Source organism: Phyllobates terribilis, unplaced genomic scaffold (genome assembly GCF_046119375.1).
Source record: "Phyllobates terribilis strain yellow unplaced genomic scaffold, ASM4611937v1 Scaffold_3__8_contigs__length_932513732, whole genome shotgun sequence".
Classification (NCBI taxonomy): domain Eukaryota; kingdom Metazoa; phylum Chordata; class Amphibia; order Anura; family Dendrobatidae; genus Phyllobates; species Phyllobates terribilis.
The window spans coordinates 776,437,065-776,458,471 of NW_027362763.1; the positions used below are offsets into that span (position 1 = coordinate 776,437,065).

At 44.1% G+C, this 21,407-nt stretch overlaps 1 protein-coding gene across 1 annotated transcript; it reads left to right on the plus strand.

Moving 5' to 3' along the window:
- The first annotated feature begins 379 nt into the window (after window positions 1–379).
- On the plus strand, window positions 380–21,256 carry GZF1 (GDNF inducible zinc finger protein 1). Its single transcript, XM_073672276.1, has 6 exons — window positions 380–514; window positions 3,668–5,009; window positions 10,120–10,214; window positions 12,957–13,124; window positions 17,366–17,523; window positions 19,948–21,256. The coding sequence occupies exons 2-6, from the start codon at window positions 3,685–3,687 to the stop codon at window positions 20,281–20,283; spliced, it is 2,082 nt and encodes a 693-aa protein (XP_073528377.1). The 5' UTR covers window positions 380–514; window positions 3,668–3,684; the 3' UTR covers window positions 20,284–21,256.
- Window positions 21,257–21,407: the final 151 nt, after the last annotated feature.

A 21,407-nucleotide genomic window follows, 5' to 3' on the forward strand; every position in this document is an offset into this window, starting at 1 on the left:
ACGTACAGGTGAGTGATGGCCACACGTACAGGTGATGGCCACACGCAGGGACAGGGGCCGGCCACACGTACAGGTGATGGCCAAGACTACTTCTCGCCAGTTAGCTCCCATACATGTCGGTGACAGAGAAGCCCCCTGCCGTGTGAACCTCACGCTCTGTACCACTAATGACAGGTGATTAGTTCGGACATGACGCTTATTTCTTCCTTCCACACACAATGATGGTTTTATTCCAGGAGCGCCGCGGCCATTATGTCGGGGACGCGCTCATACTAACGCGAGACATTAGAAGCCTTATTTTTTACCCCCTAGCAGTGACGTCATCGGCTACTCCAGTGCTATTTGCATATCATACGTTGATTGGTAGAGAACTAAAAAATGGGTGTGGTCAACATGCAGGAAAGAGTTCGCCTGGGTTACCGTATATCTCCTTCACTTCCGGTACGCACCGTAATCATCCGTGACGGAGCGACACAGTGCGGCGCTGTACCGGATTAGACGGTACAGCCGCGAGGTACGTGGTCACACAGCAGTCACACGGGCGCGGCTGTCAGCTGCAGGCGTCAGTGCGATCACTGGGGGTGTCTGTGCTGGGAGAGGCGCTACACCTGGGCCTTTTGGTTGCAGCAGCTGATATTCAGCCTCAGTCTACACATATCACTAATGACCTAGCACAAAGCCTGGAGCCTACAGTCACGTGTCTGTGGAGGTCACATGATCTATATTATTACTACCACTACTATATGGCACCTCGAGGTGCTGTGAATGTACAGGAGCTAATACAAGCCGCAGCAGTACATGGAGTATAAGTGATGGCACTGACAGTAGGGTTATTTGTTACCTATAAATCGTTTAAAGCCTTGAACCAGGGGATTTAACATCCATATGATAGTGGAAAACCTGCTGATCACTGAGACCCCCCGCAACGCCGAGAGTGGCAGTGATAATCTCCTGCTGATAAAACACTGATTGTATTGCAACAGCAAAACCCAGCCTAGTAAGTGACACATCCCTGGAATCAGGGTCTCTGCCCCTATATAATGCTGCTTTCAGATTACAAAACAAAAACCTGCTGACTGATCCTCTTTAATACAATTATGAAGTCTAGGGGTAAATATTTCTGTAAGGCCACGTTCACACAGCAGTATTTTACATCAGTATTTGCAAGTCAAAGCCAGGAGTGGGTGATAAATACAGAAGTGGTGATCTGTTTCTATTATACTTTTCCTCTGATTGTTCCTCTCCTGATTTTGGATTACCAATACTGATGTGTGAACGTGGCCTAAGAGAGGTTGGTCCGCTCCCGTACCAGCCCTAATAATCTACAGGATGCCCAAACAACTAAAGTTTAAAGGAGAACCTCACTGAGCGCTGACTGCGCATGGACCCGGTGCCGCCCTAATGATTGGAAGCGAGTGGCTGGCGGGAGGCTATAACCTCATTTTCTCTCTGTAGCTGCACCTGTTTCTGGGACTTTGTGAAAAACAAAAAATGTACTGAAACACTAACAGGTGGGTAGTTGCTACCTATCAGCCTGTTGTGCACAGACCGCTCCTGCCGGGGGATTCTGCTGACGTCACGTCGACAAAGCGGCAGCTTCTTTTCTACCCTGCTCTACTGACGGGGCGTGACTTCCGACATTATTTTGATTGACAGCCGGCTCCCCCAGTTAGGCAGCAGGAATCCAGCTGTCAATCAGAATGATGTCGTCAGTCTTGCCCTGTCGACAGAGCTGAGTGGAAAAGAAGCCTCCGCTCTGTCGACGTGACGTCAGCAGAGGCAGCTGATTTCCCGGCAAGAGCGGTCTGTGACCAGTCTGTGCCAGGGAAGAACGGCGCCGTGCACGACAGACAGGTGAGTACCGACTGTCCGCCTGTTATTGCTTAGGCACATTTTATGTTTTTCATAAAGTCCTGGGTATATTCTTTTAAAATGTTTATTCACCTGCAGATTATCACTATGGCTGCAAGTAAATATCGTTTTTTTTGTTCTTTTTGCAGACAGGTTCCGTTAAGTCACAGTTTTTACACTTTTGACAAACTCCATTAAAATCTGAATGATAAAGACTCATACCCCCGACCCTATAAATGTTCTATAGTTGAATACTAGGCACATCGTGAAAATATTTCCCAGTGCTTTATGCTCATTGGCACCTTCATGCACTCTCATTAAAACATAGAATTGCCTAAAAATTGCATAACTGGTCATGTTTGTGGCTAGAGGTTTCTCCCAAGCAGACCCTGAAACCCCAAAATCCTGATTAAAATGAAACATTGAGATGTGCAAAGTTAATACAAGTGACTGATCACACAATTACCAGAAATATTAATGATGGAAACTCCATGAGCCAGAAAACATCAGAGCCAAAGTCATCCATTGTCCTACATAGAGGTGGGGGGGATTAGATCTGCGGCTGATCATTATCTCCCTCAGTGGGGAAAAAAGAACCCCCTTCCTAAATCTGACAATCGGAGAGGGTAATCTCCCCTTGCATCTGTAAGAGGGGGTGATAACATGTAGAAAAGTTCCTGTTTGCCTCTCCATCACTGGAAGACGTGATCCCCCAATACACATTAGATGGCTGCCGGCCGATCGTCCAACCGGCATCAATCTCAGCCGTCTCTTCCAGGCACAGGAGCGCTTGTTCTGCTGAGTGCTCCTGTGTTCTCTACGAGTGAGCCACTGCCACATGTCTGGCAGCGGCTTTTCTCTGTGCCAACAAAAGGACTGGCGGTCTGAAATTGGATTTATCGGATCCTTAACCCACCCTGACAATTGTCCAGGCTCCCATACACATTAGACTATTGGGCAAAGCCGTTGTGATCGGCAGGTTCGGTTGACATTGGTCTAATGTGTATGGAGGGGTGAGAACTTTATAGGAGGACAGACAATAACCAGATGTAAGCATTTTCTTTTCTTCATTGTAAATGGTATTTACCATCGTTGTCCTCATCCACTATGCACGGTGGAAGTAATTTTGTACTTTTGGCCTGCTGTAGTTGTCATGTTTGCGATGGACATGACTAATAATGGTTCTTGATAGTTGAGCATCATGCACAAAGTATGGTCAATATCTAGATTGATTTAGACCAGTGGTCCTCAACCTTTCTTACCTTGCGAGTCACATCCAGGGCCTTCTAACACACACCGTAGTGACACCCAAAACCCTCATTACCAGTTTAATGACAACCTAATCTTCCCCACAGAAAGCACACCGACATCTTCTACCCCCTCCCTTATAGGCAGTATACTTATATCCATGGAGTTATCAATTTACACCTATTCAATATTCTTACATTAAGCACTCCCTCACCACTATTGTGTCCAGCTTCAGACATCCTCTAACTGGCAGTAACACCCTATCTCCAGCTTACCCTATTTATCACCCCTTTCCCATCAGTATATGCACAGCCAGATCTGCTGTTCTGTGCAGGGCTACTCACAAGTCACCATCTGGAGACCTGCTCTTCATAGCTGTTTGCTCGACCTGGTGCTAATGCGCCAAGTTGGCAGAAGGTACATGCCACACATAGTTAACCTGTGAGCTACATGTGTCTCAAAAGCCAGAAGTTGGGAAGCCCTGATCTAGACTATGACAGTGCATATGGCTCGATTGTCCCTATATACATTGTGTGTTATTGATTGTGGTTCTTTTTTTTTTTACCAGGTTAGGACAAGTCTGCTATGATGGAAAGCACGGCTGTTTTGCTTGAGTCCAAATCCTTGCCTGTCCACCTTATGAATGAAATGCATCAACTTCGTATCCACGGTCATTTATGTGATGTGACCGTGATAATAGAACATCAGGGGTCCAGAGTAGAGTTCACTGGCCACAAATCTGTCCTCGCTGCCTCCAGCAAGTACTTTAAGGAGGTATTTATGAATGAGACTGATGGTGGTGGCACCATTGTATTAAATGAGATATCTACTACTGACTTCTCCTCATTTCTGGAGTTTGTGTATACAGCGAGGATAGAAGTGTTTGAAGACCAAGTGCAACGGATGATTGATATTGCCGACAAACTGAAATGTGCTGACCTTGCAGAAACTTGCATGCAGCATAAAAAGCAGCTAGAGGATTCGGTTTGGTTGGACTTGCAAAATATTGTTGAATCACAAGAAACTGATGAAGACATGCAAGAACTCGCAAACTCTGTCCAGGAGATCCAAAACAAGGAAGAGGTCCTAGTAACCATTAATACCACCAGCTTTCCTAATCCTCCCGAGGGAAAAGGTGGAAGTGAGTTGTGTCCAGAGTCTACCTCAGATGATGGAAATAATGCTGAGGAAACACAAGATCCCTCAAAACTTCCGAATCCCAAATCAAGAAGGTCAAGTGGTCGCTTGGCCGGCAAAAAAGCTGTTGTCGAAATTCCTAAGAAAAAGTACACGCGTCGTCTGCGAGAGCAGCAGGATAGTGAAGAAGTCGTTTCCTTGTTGAATGGCCTAGGTAATGAAGGAAACTCGTGTAGTGAAGAACCCATGGATGAGCAGACGGACTGTAGTATAAAGGCAGAAGATGATGAAGACAGTCCGTGTGAGCTAGATGAGGCTGATAAGAAATCTAATGAAGAAGGGCACAAAACTGGTGAAGGCTTTACGTGCCCAATCTGTGGGGAGAACTTCACAGATGAAAAAACTTACTTGAAGCACTCCAAAGAGAATCATGGCGGCTCTGAGGAGATTTATCTTTGTGAGATTTGCAGTCAGACATTTGCAAATAGGTGTAATTTGAAAAGCCACCAACGTCACGTGCACAGCAACGATCGACAATTTCCGTGTGAACTTTGTGGTAAAAAGTTTAAAAGGAAAAAAGACATCAAGAGGCACATTCTGCAGGTCCACGAGGGCGGAGGAGAGAGACATTTCTGTCATTTATGTGGTAAAGGATTAAGCTCCAAGACTGCTCTGAGGCTCCATGAGAGAACGCACACAGGGGACAAACCCTTTGAATGTAGCCAGTGTGACGCCAAGTTTTCCCAGACGTCTGCACTGAAGACGCACATGAGGTAGGAGCTGCTCCACAGCAATGGTTCCTATACTACTAAATACATGGAAGTCTCTGCCACATTTTGGAACGTCTCCTCCATGCTCCTCCTGGTACTGGAAGTATATGTCATGCTGTCTTTAGGTTATACTTTTTTGTCACCTTTGCTTTATAAATGGGCGCTCCCAAAATCACAGCATCTTATCTTGTGATCGGTGAGACCTTCAGCAATCAGACACATGGCTTATCCTGCGACAGGTTGTGATTATGGGAACAGACCTAAATCCTAAAGGCCCCGTCACACTTAGCGACGCTGCAACGATCCCAACAACGATACGACCTGTCAGGGATCATTGCTGCGTCGCTATGTGGTCGCTGGTGAGCTGTCAAACAGGCAGGCTCACCAGCGATCAGGGGAGCAGCGACATTGTGGAAAGAATCTTTCCATGATGTCCTGCTCCTGGTTACCAGCCTGCTGAAGCAGGAGCAGGCTGGTAACCATGATAAACATCGGGTTACTAGGGGCACACGCGCACCTAGTAACCCGTTGTTTATCATGGTTACCACTCTGCTACGGTGAGCGGGAGGTTACTGCTCACTTTAGCAGGCTCGTAACCATGATAAATATCGGGTTACTAGGGGCACACGTGTCCCTAGTAACCCGTTGTTTATCATGGTTACCACTCTGCTACGGTGAGCGGGAGGTTACCGCTCACTTTAGCAGGCTCGTAACCATGATAAACAACGGGTTACTAGGTGCGCGTGTGCCCCTAGTAACCCGATGTTTATCATGGTTACCAGCCTGATCGCTGCTCCCTCTGGTCACACACAGCGATGTTTGCTGACCAGCGGGAGGGCATGACCAAAAAATGGTCCAGGACACTTTGCAGCGATCAGCGACCTCACAGCAGGGGCCTGATCGTTGCAAAGTGTCACACATAGCGACATCGCTGGTGAGGTCGCTGTTGCGTCACCAAAACCGTGACACAGCAGCGATCTCGCTATGTGAGACGGGGGCTTAAGTCCTAAATCTTAAAGGGTTTATTTATCACAAATTTGACAACTGGGACTCCCAAGTGAGGAATCTAAGTGCTTTGCTCCTCATATTAACTTAAAGCACCACTCTGTGTTTTTTTTTTTTTATTTCACCAATGCATGTTTCCTGTGTGTAGTAAAATAATTACAGGTGGCCGTTTCTGTTTCCGGTGCCACAGTGGTCCTGTCCTGCACCTCGTGACCATAGTACTGACTGGCCAGATCACTCCAGTATTCGCTGGGAGCACTTGAAGCCACGTCTTAATGCAAGTCTATAAGACTCAGAACAAGGCTCTAATAGACTTCCATTAATTAAAGGCGCCTGCTGACGAGCAGATGAAAAATCTTTCGAGTTCATCCAGTAAAGTCAAACAACTTTTTTCTCATTTTCATCAGATTTTAATCCATGTGCGTCTGTTTTTTTATGTCAGTATGCTATCCGTGTATGAACCGTTTTCATATAAGTACATTAAAACATGTACATGATCACATACAGTTTTCTAGGTTTATAATAGAAATCTATCTGTAAAAATTGGATGCCACTCTGATGTCCAAGTGGGATCCGATTATTATTTATTTTTTTCTCGCATCCATAGCTGAGTGTCATTGGAAACTTGGATGGAAGTAGTGCGTACTGTGATTTTTTTTTTTTTTTTTTCGTCTCATGGACAGTTGGACTGCGAAAAAGAATCATTCATCTAAACATCCCTATTTAATAACACGGACCAGTGTGCTGTCCAAATAAAAATTGGATAGCACGTGTCGGATTTATATGCTCATCTGCACGCACCCTAAGACATAGTGACCGCTGTGACTTCTGACCAGTCAGAGGTACGGTCACAAGATGGCGAAGAGGGATCGGAGTGGCACCGGAAACAGTAGAAGACAGCCACAGGTAAGTATTTTACTACACACCGGAAACATACAGTACAGACCAAAAGTTTGGACACACCTTCTCATTTAAAGATTTTTCTGTATTTTCATGACTATGAAAATTGTACATTCACACTGAAGGCATCAAAACTATGAATTAACAAATGTGGAATTATATACTTAACAAAAAAGTGTGAAACAACTGAAAATGTCTTATATTCTAGGTTCTTCAAAGTAGCCACCTTTTGCTTTGATGACTGCTTTGCACACTCTTGGCATTCTCTTGATGAGCTTCAAGAGGTAGTCACCGGAAATGGTCTTCCAACAATCTTGAAGGAGTTCCCAGAGATGCTTAGCACTTGTTGGCCCTTTTGTCTTCACTCTGCGGTCCAGCTCACCCCAAACCATCTCAATTGGGTTCAGGTCTGGTGACTGTGGAGGCCAGGTCATCTGGCGTAGCACCCCATCACTTTCCTTCTTGGTCAAATAGCCCTTACACAGCCTGGAGGTGTGTTTGGGGTCATTGTCATGTTGAAAAATAAATGATGGTCCAAGTAAACGCAAACCGGATGGAATAGCATGCCGCTGCAAGATGCTGTGGTAGCCATGCTGGTTCAGTATGCCTTCAATTTTGAATAAATCCCCAACAGTGTCACCAGCAAAGCACCCCTACACCATCACACCTCCTCCTCCATGCTTCACGGTGGGAACCAGGCATGTAGAGTCCATCCGTTCACCTTTTCTGCGTCGCACAAAGACACGGTGGTTGGAACCAAAAATCTCAAATTTGGACTCATCAGACCAAAGCACAGATTTCCACTGGTGTAATGTCCATTCCTTGTGTTCTTTAGCCCAAACAAGTCTCTTCTGCTTGTTGCCTGTCCTTAGCAGTGGTTTCCTAGCAGCTATTTTACCATGAAGGCCTGCTGCACTAAGTCTCCTCTTAACAGTTGTTGAAGAGATCTGTCTGCTGCTAGAACTCTGTGTGGCATTGACCTGGTCTCTAATCTGAGCTGCTGTTAACCTGCGATTCCTGAGGCTAGTGACTCGGATAAACTTATCCTCAGAAGCAGAGGTGACTCTTGGTCTTCCTTTCCTGGGGCGGTCCTCATGTGAGCCAGTTTCTTTGTAGCGCTTGATGGTTTTTGCAACTGCACTTGGGGACACTTTCAAAGTTTTCTCAACTTTTCGCACTGGCTGACCTTCATTTCTTAAAGTAATGATGGCCACTCGTTTTTCTTTACTTAGCTGCTTTTTTCTTGCCATAATACAAATTCTAACAGTCTATTCAGTAGGACTATCAGCTGTGTATCCACCTGACTTCTGCACAACACAACTGATGGTCCCAACCCCATTTATAAGGCAAGAAATCCCACTTATTAAACCTGACAGGGCACACCTGTGAAGTGAAAACCATTTCCGGTGACTACCTCTTGAAGCTCATCAAGAGAATGCCAAGAGTGTGCAAAGCAGTCATCAAAGCAAAAGGTGGCTACTTTGAAGAACCTAGAATATAAGACATATTTTCAGTTGTTTCACACTTTTTTGTTAAGCATACAATTACACATGTGTTAATTCATAGTTTTGATGCCTTCAGTGTGAATGTACAATTTTCATAGTCATGAAAATACAGAAAAATCTTTAAATGAGAAGGTGTGTCCAAACTTTTGGTCTGTACTGTACATTACTGATACCTATCCGATGGAGAAATAAAAAAATAAACCCAGAGTGGTATTTTTAAGTGATTTTAGAATATTCTTTAACACCCAGGTTCTCATACGGATAATTTTGTCTCATCCATTTTAAAGGGGTCATCCAGGACAGTTTTTTTTTTTACTATGGGCCTAAAATGACTGTCAGGTAGTTGCTAACTACATTGAGATACTGCTTCATTCACAAGGGGTTTGTACCACCAACACCACTAATCTATCCCAGCCAATGGGACACCCACCACTAATGAGAACAGTGGTCCCATTGGTTGGGAGTGTTGTTAGTGGAACAAACCCCTTGTGAATGAAGCAGTATCTCGATGTAGTTAGCAACTACCTGACAGTCAGTTTAGGCCCATAGTAATAAAAAACTGTCCTGGATGACCCCTTTAAAATGGATGAGACTAAGTATGAAAGTATGAAATAACGTATTTGTCGTTTGTTAATTAGTGATGAAGAGTCGTTGGGTGAATCTGGACCTGCCAAGTGTTTGGCAGAATTATTGCTAAGTCCCTTTTCCCCTAATTAACGTGGATGGCGCCTACGCCTTCATCCATAGGCCGCTGCTAGCTTTTTGTGGGTAGAGAAATCATTGTGGGTCTGTGCATCTTATAGATTGAGACCGATGCAAGTGCAGAATGACAATAATTGTTTGTCCAGAAATGGGAAAGCCTGTGGATGACGTCAAAGGTGTCCTCTGTCACACAAGAGAAATGGGGCTGACGTATGGGCGATTCTGACCGAAACTTGGAAGCTGGCGATCAATAAGTTTGGAAAGGTGTTTGGATGACCTATGTTGTGGTGAGAAGTATTTATCAGGACATGTGCTATAACATCTGGTCTGATATATAAAAAAAAGCATAAGCAGTCCACCTCGACTTCTTTATGTCTACATTCGAATCCACCTGAACGTACTTCCAAGTGCAAGAATTCTGTCGGCTCCCGGGTGTAAGCTGTCAGTACAGAGGAATACATGCAGTGCACTCCATTACTTGTGGTATAAAAATCCATATTGTTATTGTAGATCTATTAAAAACATGATGCAAATGTACTGTGACTGTACAGAGTGAGTGTGCCTTCCTTTCCAGCGCGTTTCACAATCTCAGGTTTTTACTCATGGCGTAGTTTCAGACATTCCAGAACTTCATGACACTAGGCCTTGAGTGAAAACCGGAGTGTTTGCAACGCGCTGGAGAAAAGCCACACTTCTTACAGGCACAGTGTGTTTGCAGCATGTTTTTAGTGGCTCTATGATGAAAAATATTTTTTATTTTTTTAGCCCAAGTGCTGGAGTGGAAAATCTCACGGCCCATGCAGAAGTGATAGTTACAGAACTACTGGCGGGTGTTGTCTGGAGGACACAAAGCGGGGATAGATCCCAAATTTGGATGAATATATTGGGCTACTGGAACCTTTGTACCCCCTATATACAAGACCCTAGGCTTTTCTTGATGTGTAACATTTTATATATCCAGATATAATCTTGCTTTTGTATTTATTTTCCTTAACACACAGAATCCACACTGGAGAGAAACCCTTTGTCTGTGAGGAGTGCGGAGCTAAATTCACACAGAATCACATGCTCATTTATCATAAAAGGTGTCACACAGGTAACCAGAATCATCCACTATTAACGATAATCTGTATATGGTGCCAACATATTCTGCAGCGACGTACAACTGGAAAAGTAACAAACAAGTAAAATAAAAAGTGATAATATTAGCACATCTATTATAAAACTGGACGCCAATAATATGGGGGCTAATCTGTGTCTACTGTAGACACACAGAGCATGCTCACAACTATTCAGCTGATTAAAGGGGTTGTCTCGTGTTCCTATCTTCAGGAGTGCACTGCTACTCTACCTCCCTGTTTCCTGCCTGACTGGGAGCAGTGCGCTCTCAACAAATGACAGTTCAATCTGGCGGCTGACGTGAAGCGGCCGTGTGTTATCTTTGTATGGAGCGGACTCAGGAGCTGACCCTGCTCTTTTCAAACGTTTGTGATTGCCCTGATACATAGCCAAGACCCAGCAGCTACTGATGTGATTGCAGTTAGCTAACTCTGATAGAATTAGTTTAACCTCTTAACTGCTGCAGTCAATCATGATAGCGGCATTGAAGAGTCCTCACTATGGCTGTCGTCACTTCTGACAGCCATGGGCACCCCATGTGACATGATCGAGGGTAGGGTGCTGATTGGTTGCTGTGGCACAATACACTACAATACTATGGTATTGCAGTGTATAATATTGGCAGTAAAGTGACTGCAGGTTCCCTAAAGGGACTAATTAAAACATGTAAACCCCCCCCCCCAAAAAAAAATCCAAAAAATAATTGTCCGATCCTTAAAGCATAACCATCGTTTTCATAAATCAATAGTACATGTGAAAATAAGAAACTCTATAATATATCTTATCAGAGAAATGAGCTTCTTCTCTGCTAGAATTGATCAGTCATTATCAAAATTCTAAATTCTGAGGTAAAATCTGTATTCAGTGAAGAGACTTTCCCATTACTGAGATAGGAGATGGCAGCTGCCACTGATTAGATTCTATGTAGATCATACATGTCAAATTCTGTCCCGTGGGCCATATCTGGCCTTCAGGGTGATTAATCAGGTTTAATCATAATCACAGACGGGGATTCTTTACTGTAAGAGCAGTGAGACTATGGAACTCTCTGCCGCATGATGTTGTAATGAGTGATTCACTGTTAAAATTTAAGAAGGGCATGGATGCCTTTCTTGAAAAGTATAATATTACAGGTTATGTATACTAGATTCCTTGATAGGGCGTTGATCCAGGGAACTAGTCTGATTGTCGTATGGAGTCGGGAAGGAATTTTTTTCCCCAATGTGGAGCTTAGTGTTTGCCACATGGTTTTTTTTTGCCTTCCTCTGGATCAACATGTTAGGCTATGGGTTGAACTAGATGGACTTAGTTTTTAAGGTTGAAGGAAGACTATGTTACTATGTTACTATATTTGGCCTGCGACACCAGAACCACCACCCCTATATGGAGCCCATTATACTGTATGGAGCACTATGTGGGGCCCATTATTCTGTATGGAGGACTATGTGGGGGCCATTATTCTGTATGGAGGACTATGTGGAGCCCATTATTCTGTATGGAGGACTATGTGGGGGCCCATTATTCTGTATGGAGCACTATGTGGGGGCCCATTATTCTGTATGGAGCACTATGTGGGGGCCCATTATTCTGTATGGAGCACTATGTGGGGGCCCATTATACTGTATGGAGCACTATGTGGGGGCCCATTATTCTGTATGGAGCACTATGTGGGGGCCCATTATTCTGTATGGAGCACTATGTGGGGGCCCATTATACTGTATGGAGCACTATGTGGGGGCCCATTATACTGTATGGAGCACTATGTGGGGGCCCATTATACTGTATGGAGCACTATGTGGGGCCATTATTCTGTATGGAGCACTATGTGGGGGCCCATTATTCTGTATGGAGGACTATGTGGGGGCCCATTATTCTGTATGTAGGACTATGTGGGGCCATTATTCTGTATGGAGGACTATGTGGGGGCCCATTATTCTGTATGTAGGACTATGTGGGGGCCCATTATTCTGTATGGAGGACTATGTGGGGGCCCATTATTCTGTATGGAGGACTATGTTGGGGCCCATTATTCTGTATGGAGAACTATGTGGGGGCCCATTATTCTGTATGGAGGACTATGTGGGGGCCCATTATACTGTATAGAGCACTATGTGGGGGCCCATTATTCTGTATGGAGGACTATGTGGGGGCCCATTATTCGGTATGGAGTACTATGTGGGGGCCCATTATTCGGTATGGAGTACTATGTGGGGGCCCATCATTCTGTATGGAGGACTATGTGGGGGCCCATTATACTGTCACTGAATACAGATTTTACCTCAGAATTGAGAATTTTGATCATGACTGATCAATAATGGCAGAGAAAGAAGCAGATTTCTCTGATGAGATATATTATATATCTTATTTTCATGTGTACTATTGATTTATGAAATAAAAATTAAAATGACAGCTACTCCTTAAGGAGTTTAATCAATGAGCCCTTTTTTTCTGTCTCACGACCATGATCACATAACATTTTTTCTTTACAATTGTACACATGGAAAGCTCCTGAGTATACGCTATAGGCTTCCATTGTCGTATCGAGACCATAGAGGGCCCTTCTGGCCACTGACTGGTCCATATATGTCGGCATACTAAAAGAGGCATAACTAGTAGACTACATTACACAGGCTTCATTAATATATGTATGTAGTAGAAGTATGTGTGTGAACTGCTCCATAGTGATCTGGATGTTTTCTCTCGCCTGGTGCTGACATAGGAGAGAGGCCTTTCATGTGTGAGACCTGTGGGAAAAGCTTCGCCTCCAAAGAATATCTAAAGCATCACAATCGCATCCATACCGGAGCCAAGCCATTTAGGTGTGACATCTGCTTCAGGACGTTCGCGCAGAGGAATTCTCTCTACCAGCATAATAAAGTGCACACCGGTAACACAAATATATCTTCTGTCTGGGAGGAACCTGTCAAGTGTCTCTTTATTTGCTGATTCAGATGGCTTTCAGAATAATCTGTGTGTATGAGGATTGACGTTGTTTCTGGTCATTATATGACTTGTATCTGCATTTTTACCAGTTTTCCCCTCTGCAGGTTTTATCTCTAATTTTCAGTGGGGGAAGACTAGGTGGTGTGATGTCTCCAATATACAGCACACAGAAAAGAGGAGATCTGCTTCCCGATCTCTTTGTAGCAGATAGAGGTTCAGCAGCAGCCTGGAGGACAATATAGAGGTTCAGCAGCAGCCTGGAGGACAATATAGAGGTTCAGCAGCAGCCTGGAGGACAATATAGAGGTTCAGCAGCAGCCTGGAGGACAATATAGAGGTTCAGCAGCAGCCTGGAGGACAATATAGAGGTTCAGCAGCAGCCTGGAGGACAATATAGAGGTTCAGCAGCAGCCTGGAGGACAATATAGAGGTTCAGCAGCAGCCTGGAGGACAATATAGAGGTTCAGCAGCAGCCTGGAGGACAATATAGAGGTTCAGCAGCAGCAAGGAGGACAATATAGAGGTTCAGCAGCAGCCTGGAGGACAATATAGAGGTTCAGCAGCAGCCTGGGATACAAGATAGAGGTTCAGCAGCAGCCTGGAGGACAATATAGAGGTTCAGCAGCAGCAAGGAGGACAATATAGAGGTTCAGCAGCAGCCTGGAGGACAAGATAGAGGTTCAGCAGCAGCCTGGAGGACAAGATAGAGGTTCAGCAGCAGCCTGGGAGACAATATAGAGGTTCAGCAGCAGCCTGGAGGACAAGATAGAGGTTCAGCAGCAGCCTGGAGGACAAGATAGAGGTTCAGCAGCAGCCTGGAGGACAAGATAGAGGTTCAGCAGCAGCCTGGAGGACAAGATAGAGGTTCAGCAGCAGCCTGGAGGACAAGATAGAGGTTCAGCAGCAGCCTGGAGGACAAGATAGAGGTTCAGCAGCAGCCTGGAGGACAAGATAGAGGTTCAGCAGCAGCCTGGAGGACAAGATAGAGGTTCAGCAGCAGCCTGGAGGACAAGATAGAGGTTCAGCAGCAGCCTGGAGGACAAGATAGAGGTTCAGCAGCAGCCTGGAGGACAAGATAGAGGTTCAGCAGCAGCCTGGAGGACAAGATAGAGGTTCAGCAGCAGCCTGGAGGACAAGATAGAGGTTCAGCAGCAGCCTGGAGGACAAGATAGAGGTTCAGCAGCAGCCTGGAGGACAAGATAGAGGTTCAGCAGCAGCCTGGAGGACAAGATAGAGGTTCAGCAGCAGCCTGGGAGACAAGATAGAGGTTCAGCAGCAGCCTGGAGAACAATATAGAGGTTCAGCAGCAGCCTGGAGGACAATATAGAGGTTCAGCAGCAGCAAGGAGGACAATATAGAGGTTTAGAAACCTGGGGAACAATATAGAGGTTCAGCAGCAGCCTGGAGGACAATATAGAGGTTCAGCACCAGCTTGGAGGACAATATAGAGGTTCATCATCAGCAAGAAGGACAACATAGGGGTTCAGCAGCAGCAGCACGGAGGACAATAACCAGCAGTGTAACTATAAAGCCCCACTGTCGTGACAGCCAATGCTCACGTAAAGCTACAGCTCTGTTTTATGTGCCTCTACAGTTCTCTTCTTTCCTTCTTATTCTATGGGCAGCATGTAACCTGATTCCTTTAATTTTAGCTTTATTTCAAGGTGAATAAAGGAAGAGGAAAGTAGAGAAAGTGGCAATTTTTGTTAATAAGATATTTTGCATAATTTGTTCACATCTTGGTGATTATAGTTTATTGACAGTGACCATTTACCTGTATTTGTATACTTAACACTGTCACGACAGTCAATTTCTGTTTTCGTTTTTTCCTCCCCTTCTTCCCAGAGCCATAACTTTTTTTATTTTTCTGTCCACGTAGACATATGAAGGCTTGTTTTTTGCCGGACGAGTTGTACTTTTGAATGACGCCAATCATTCTACCAGATAGTGTACTGGAAAGCAGGAAAAAAAAAACAATTGGGGAGAAATTGACCTCACAATATGATTCTCATCAGTAAGATTACAGTGATACAAACATGTCCAGTTTTTTTTTATTTTTATTTTAGTAGTGTAAAAAAGCAGAAGTTTTTAAAAAAAAAAATTGAAATTTTTTTTGAAAAGACAAATTTTTGGGTTGTGTCGCTATTTTCTGAGACCTGTAACATTTTAATTTTCTGATCGATGGAGGGGTCTGGCGGCTTATTTTTTGCAAAGCAAGACAACGTTTTTATTTATACCATTTTAAGACATCGTTTTGATCACTTGAAGCAGCATTTTTTGTGTTATTGCTGCGACTGAAAAAAACATAATTTTGGCGTTCTTGAATTTTTTTCATTTGGTGTTTACCAATTGGGTTAATTGTTTTTATATTTGATACATCAGACTTTTCTGAATACGATGAAACTACATGTGTATTTTTTTTATTATAATTTTTAATAGGGTGAAAACGGGGGGTGGGGGTAATTTAAACTTTTTTATGGTTTTTGTTTTTTTCATATTTTTTTTAAAACACTTGCTGTATATAGCAAAAATCGCGGTCTCCTTTGAAGCCTTGCCACAGGCTGGGTTTCAAGGGAGCTCTGTAATGATCAGCACGGAGGTCTTCAACAGACCCCCCCAACTGTCATAGCAACTCATTGGCGACCCGCGATCACGTCATGGGCGCTTAGAGTGGCGTGTCCCCATGCCCTTGCGCTGTTAATGTCGCTGTCAGGACCTGCCTCTAACAATCGGCACCCACGACTGTTAGAGGCAAGTCTTGGCTGTAACACACAGCCATTACCTGTTGAGTACGAGGAAGGCTCACCCCGTGAGCCCGCTCCATACACCCACTTCTGACTTGTGCCGTAAATGTACAGCGGTTGTCGTGAAGGGGTGAATGTATGATTTTTGTTTGGCATTAACTCTCATTGAATGAATAGGGGGCCATTGTGTTTTTTTTTTTTTTTTAAAGTGTTTTCGCCAGAAATCTGGCATAAAACACATTGATAAGTCCCAAAAGTTTGAAGCCACAGCTTATCTAATTCATGATATACCTTACAACAGAAATCTTATTCCATTCCCTGACTGGAGTAAGATTTAAGGTGAGGGGCACATGCCACTTTTCTCTTTCTCTGGCGTTTCTGACTCCACAAGACCCACTCGTCAAGACCGACTTCATGTCCAGCGCTGATAAATAGAATAAGATAACTGTTAAGTTGAGACTCTGAGCTGGAACCAGGGAGGGTGAGTTAAGCACAACATATTTTTTAAAACAAGCTGCAGTCGGGGGACACAGGTTTTCTGAAACTGGAAAAAAGTAATGTCTCATAAAGTCCACTCGTTTCCTCTACATAAAGCAGGCAGTGTAAATCTGCAGCCTCTGCTTTGGCTAGCTGTAGGTTCCCTATGTTATATTTTGTGTTCTATTTAAGACACTCCTCGTGCGTGATCCATATGTTTGTCAACTCAGTGACCAAGATGTTACCCACATTTGGATTTTAGAGATTTTTGGTCTGTTCTGTTTGCTTTTCTCATGGCATAGTTTTATCTTTAGGAGATACGCACCACAGGTTCTGCTTGGGACAGACTTTTTGAACCAGAAACATGAATATTAAGGCAATTCGTACAAAACATTACGCTTTTTCACAAGGTGCGAGATGTCTAGTTTTAACAAGTATATAGGAATAGAGTATAACAGATGCCCAGGCCACCCCCCATTACATTCTGCCTATAAAAATCCATGGAAACAGGAGCTGAGTGTTGGGAGGGAAAAACAGAGGAAGAGAAACACAAACTGTGATCCTTCTTTCTAGTAAGTTTTTTACTTCATTCAGAGCTGGATTCACAGTTACACAGTTGGTCAGTGCCTCTGTATAATATCGTCCATTCTGCTGCTAAGGCTGTGGTGCAGACAGATAGTGGAGCAGGATCTCTTCTTCACTGCTGTTTATTGAAGACATTATAGCAGATAGTCTCCCCCCCCATTAGCTCAAAAGTACAAATTAGAGCTGGAGCCTGCATAAGGAAAACCTGGTAAAAATGCAGGATACAAGTCACATAATGGCATGATAATGTTATTTCTCACGTACATACTTATAAACGGTTATCCTCAAAAGTCGTTAGAAAAGGGAGGTAAGCTTAAAGGAGACTTATTTACAGCAATATGTATTTTTGGTTAATTCTGTATAATATTCTTCTTATTAGGAGAACGTCCGTATTGCTGTAATCAATGTGGAAAGCAGTTTACTCAGCTGAACGCACTCCAGCGGCACAAACGGATCCACACAGGAGAGAAGCCATTCATGTGCATTGCATGTCAGCGGACCTTCACTGACAAGTCCACCCTCCGCAGGCACACCTCCGTAAGACCTTTGTTCTTCTGTGCCGGACCATCTTAACAGTATATAAGGGCATTTGATAGCCTGTGGCTCTTTTTTGCACAGTGCAGTTTTGTTGGTTTTTTTTTTTTCCTTCTTTCAGTAGCCAAAACTAAGAATGATTCCAAGAAAGTCAAATTTATAATTTTCCGTCGGGTCTTCCTTTTCCGTCGGGTCTTGCTTTCCGTTTAGGTTACACTTCTGATTTTCAATTAGGGGCAGCATAGTATGAGGACAGGTCCACTTTAAATTGTATATCGGACATTCACTCCAAAATTGGCTGCGTTATTTAAACGTTTCTCTAAAATGTAGACTAAGGGTATGTGCACACGATGCAGAAATGCTCAGGATTTTTTCCTGAGCGTTCCTGCATCTCTCTGGCAGGAAAAAACGCATGCGGATTGTACATGCGGTTTCCTGCCAGGGACATGCGGAAATGAAGCGGTCTTCACTTTCATTTCCGCATGTGGGTTGACAAGCGCTTCCCAAGCGATTTTAGCATCACTTGGAAAGTGCTTGTCAACTTTACACTATATAAATCCATGCAACCGGCATGGATTTATATAGTGTGTGAATGTCAAAAAATAAAAAATAAATATATACTTTACCCTCTGATGGCCCCCGGTGTCCTGCTTCGCTCGGTCCCGGCTGCCGGCATTGAAGACTTTAGGACCTTCCGACGTCAGCGTCACGTGACCCGTCACATGACTCTGACGTCAGCGAAGGTCCTTCTTCATTCAACCGCGAAGTGCGGGGAATCAAGCAGGAGCGCTGCGCGGGCCGTCAGAAGGTGAGAATATATATATTTTTTATTTTATTCTTTTTTTTTTTAATGGTACCTGGGTCTGGATGAGAGTCCTCTCCTCCACACCCGGGTACCATCCGCACATTAGACCGCATGAAAAGCGCATCAACATATACAGTGATGCGGATTCCATGCGGTCTAATGCAAGTCAATGGCGGCAAAAGAGCAGCGTTTCCGCAAAATTAATTGACATGCTGCGGATTTTTGACCGCAGCGTTTACGCTGCGGAAAAATCCGCATCATGGGCACAGCACATGCGGATTTCAATTGGGGAACATTGCTGCCCTTCTACCATGCGTTTTTCATGCGTTTCCGCAACTGCAAAAACGCCAGGGAAACGCATGAAAAACGCATCGTGTGAACTCAGCCTAAGGGGTCTGTTTCTTTTACCCCATCATTCTTCTCTACAGCCTGTGTCCGGCTGGTGTTGCAGCTCGGCCTTATTTGAATGAATGGGAAGAGCTTTATTATCAGATACATGTGTGTACTGTAGCCCTTTTTTATGGGGACAAATAAGCAGAACTTTCTTTGTAAGACTGGAGCTATGTAGTGACTTTGGACCCCACATAGTTTACCTTGTGAAAAATCGCTGTCTCTGCTGCATTGCAGCATAATGCCGGTGATCTGCAACAAGCAAGTCGCATAAAGTCAGAAGTAGTTGGATTTTTTTGCAGTACCTTGTCGGCTGCAATGTGACCTCCTTCACCTGCATTAGGGCTTCACATGACTGTATTATCGGTCCAAGTCCTGTTTTTCGAATAAAAAACAAACAAACAGATCACCCTCGGACCAATGATATTCAATCGGGCAGTGCAGATGAGCGTTTTTATTTTTTCATTTTTTCACTGACTGAATCTGCATATGAAAAAAAATCGCAGTGTGCAGGTTTTCTGTAAATTGGGTCAAACTCACCCATTCAAGTTTACGGATGGGTAAAAAAAAAAAAAATTGTATGCCGTATGGATCCACAGTACAGCATCTGATTTTTATGGGTATATTGTAATTTTGTAACATAGGAAACTATAAATGATTACCATATTTTTCGGACCATAAGACTTACTCCCCCACCCCCCCCCCAAATTTGGGAGGAAAATGGGGGGTGCATCTTATGGTCTCAACGTAGAACTTACCTGATAGTTGCGGTGGTGGTGGAGCGGGATTGCAGGGCCCTCTGTTCTCCCTCCTTCAGGAACCCGGCGGCGGCCGTAGAGATGAGATGCTGGGGGCCGGTGAGCGGCGTGCCCAGCTTTCTGGTGTGTGTGGCCATCTTTCGGAAGCTGTGATCTACAGGAAAATGGCCGCTCAAGCCAGCGCATGCGCAGACTGGTAGCTTGGGTGGCCATTTTCCTGTAGATCACAGCTTCAGGAAGATGGCCGCTCTGCCATGCCCCTAGCCAGGCACCGGCCCCCAGCTAGGCGCCGGCCCCCAGCAACAGGACAGAGCGTTCTTTGGCCATGCGACTGGTACGGCCAAAGTCACCATGTAGTCCAAGCCCAAAACGAACAACTCCTGTTGGTGTTCTCACAGATTATGACCGTATCACTGGTGATGTGATCCCCTCTATGAGCTCTTATAGTTTTCTCTGTCATATTATTTATTACAGATCCATGATAAAAATACACCCTGGAAATCATTCCTTGTTGTTCTGGATCCAAAAGCAGAAGAAGGGCAGAAATCAGATCTCACTGAAGATGATGGTGAAGAGTCTCCAAAGCCTGCAGAAAAGCTGACTTATTCGGAAAATGGTCACTACCAGAACCTGACAGTGGTGCCAGGAACTGTAGATTTATTACAAGAAAACAATACTACCTCTATTCTAGGCTGTAAGACGGATTGCACCATAATACCTCAAGAAGTGTATATAGCCACAACACTGAGCCACCTGACTGTCCTCCATACGCAGTCTGAATCCATACAGGCAATGGTCAACCTGGAGTAACCACTCCTGAATGCTGCAAGTAGATAGGGATGTGGTGACAGCGGCAGGGACCAGAAGAGTCCCAGCACCAGTCTTACCGTTTTACCAGTGTAGGATATATGAACGGTTTGTCACCAAGGGAAGGCTCCATTTTTTTTGTATGCAGACTATTTTAGTTGTTGTTAGTTCATTATTCTAAATGTCATCTCCATCTGCTATAAATTTCCATTCCAACCGGTGATGTGTGTGTTTTTCTTCAGTGTTGCACATCAGTATAATGTCCATTTCCACTGAGCAATCACTAGCCAAATAAAAGATCTGCGGGTCTCCAGGAGGACTCCACAATGGAGCGGATAGTCTTTTATTTGGGTTGTGTTCTTATACAGCACAAAGCCCCTTAAGTCAATCAGAGCTCGTACAGGGGATATTCCGCTGACCTGGAGCAGAGTTTCTTTATAGTTCTAAACCAGATTCATTGTATTTAATTAGTTATTCAAAGTACCCCCAAAAGTTCTTCCATTAGAGATTATTAACTCCTGACTACAGGTTTAGGCTATATTGCTTGAAAGCTGACATGTCTGGTAGTATATGGTAAATATTTTTCCACCTCCAGTAATCAAAAAACGGATCCGTTTCAAATGGGAGAACAACGGATAGCTAATTAATATATCTGTTTGCCACAGACTGTAATGTTAAAAAAAGATACGGACAATAAAATTGTCTCTGGACAATTTCATGCCAACGAATTGTTGCTGGATCTATTCTAATGGTGATTACTACACATGTGAACGTAGCCTAAGATGTGAGATTCTTAGTGCACATTTTAATAACTTGTATGAACCCCTCTGCCATGTCAAGGCGTTTTCATTCAGATGGGTCCCTACACTAAGGTCAAGTTCCCACGATGAGTTTTTTTCTTTGTGCTATGTATTTTCGCTGCTTAAAAAAACCCAGCGTTTTACAGTTCCAGCAAAGTAAATGTGATTTATAAAAATTTCATTCTCACACTGTGTTTTTTTTATATATACATGTAGTGTAAACTGATCTGCGGTCCATGTTTGAAATCTGCAACATGTGAATTTGTCTTGCAGGTATGCTGAGTTTTATATGCAGGTTTTCCCCATTAGATATGGAAAATCAGCAGG

What these genes read in the sequence shown, in the direction of transcription:
- GZF1 (XM_073672276.1), top strand. Translation starts at nt 3,685, where the DNA reads ATGATGGAAAGCACGGCTGTTTTGCTTGAGTCCAAATCCTTGCCTGTC. An exon ending in TCATAAAAGGTGTCACACAG is followed by an intron (nt 10,215 to 12,956) that starts GTAACCAGAATC and finishes GTGCTGACATAG; the next exon opens with GAGAGAGGCCTTTCATGTGT. An exon ending in GCATAATAAAGTGCACACCG is followed by an intron (nt 13,125 to 17,365) that starts GTAACACAAATA and finishes TCTTCTTATTAG; the next exon opens with GAGAACGTCCGTATTGCTGT.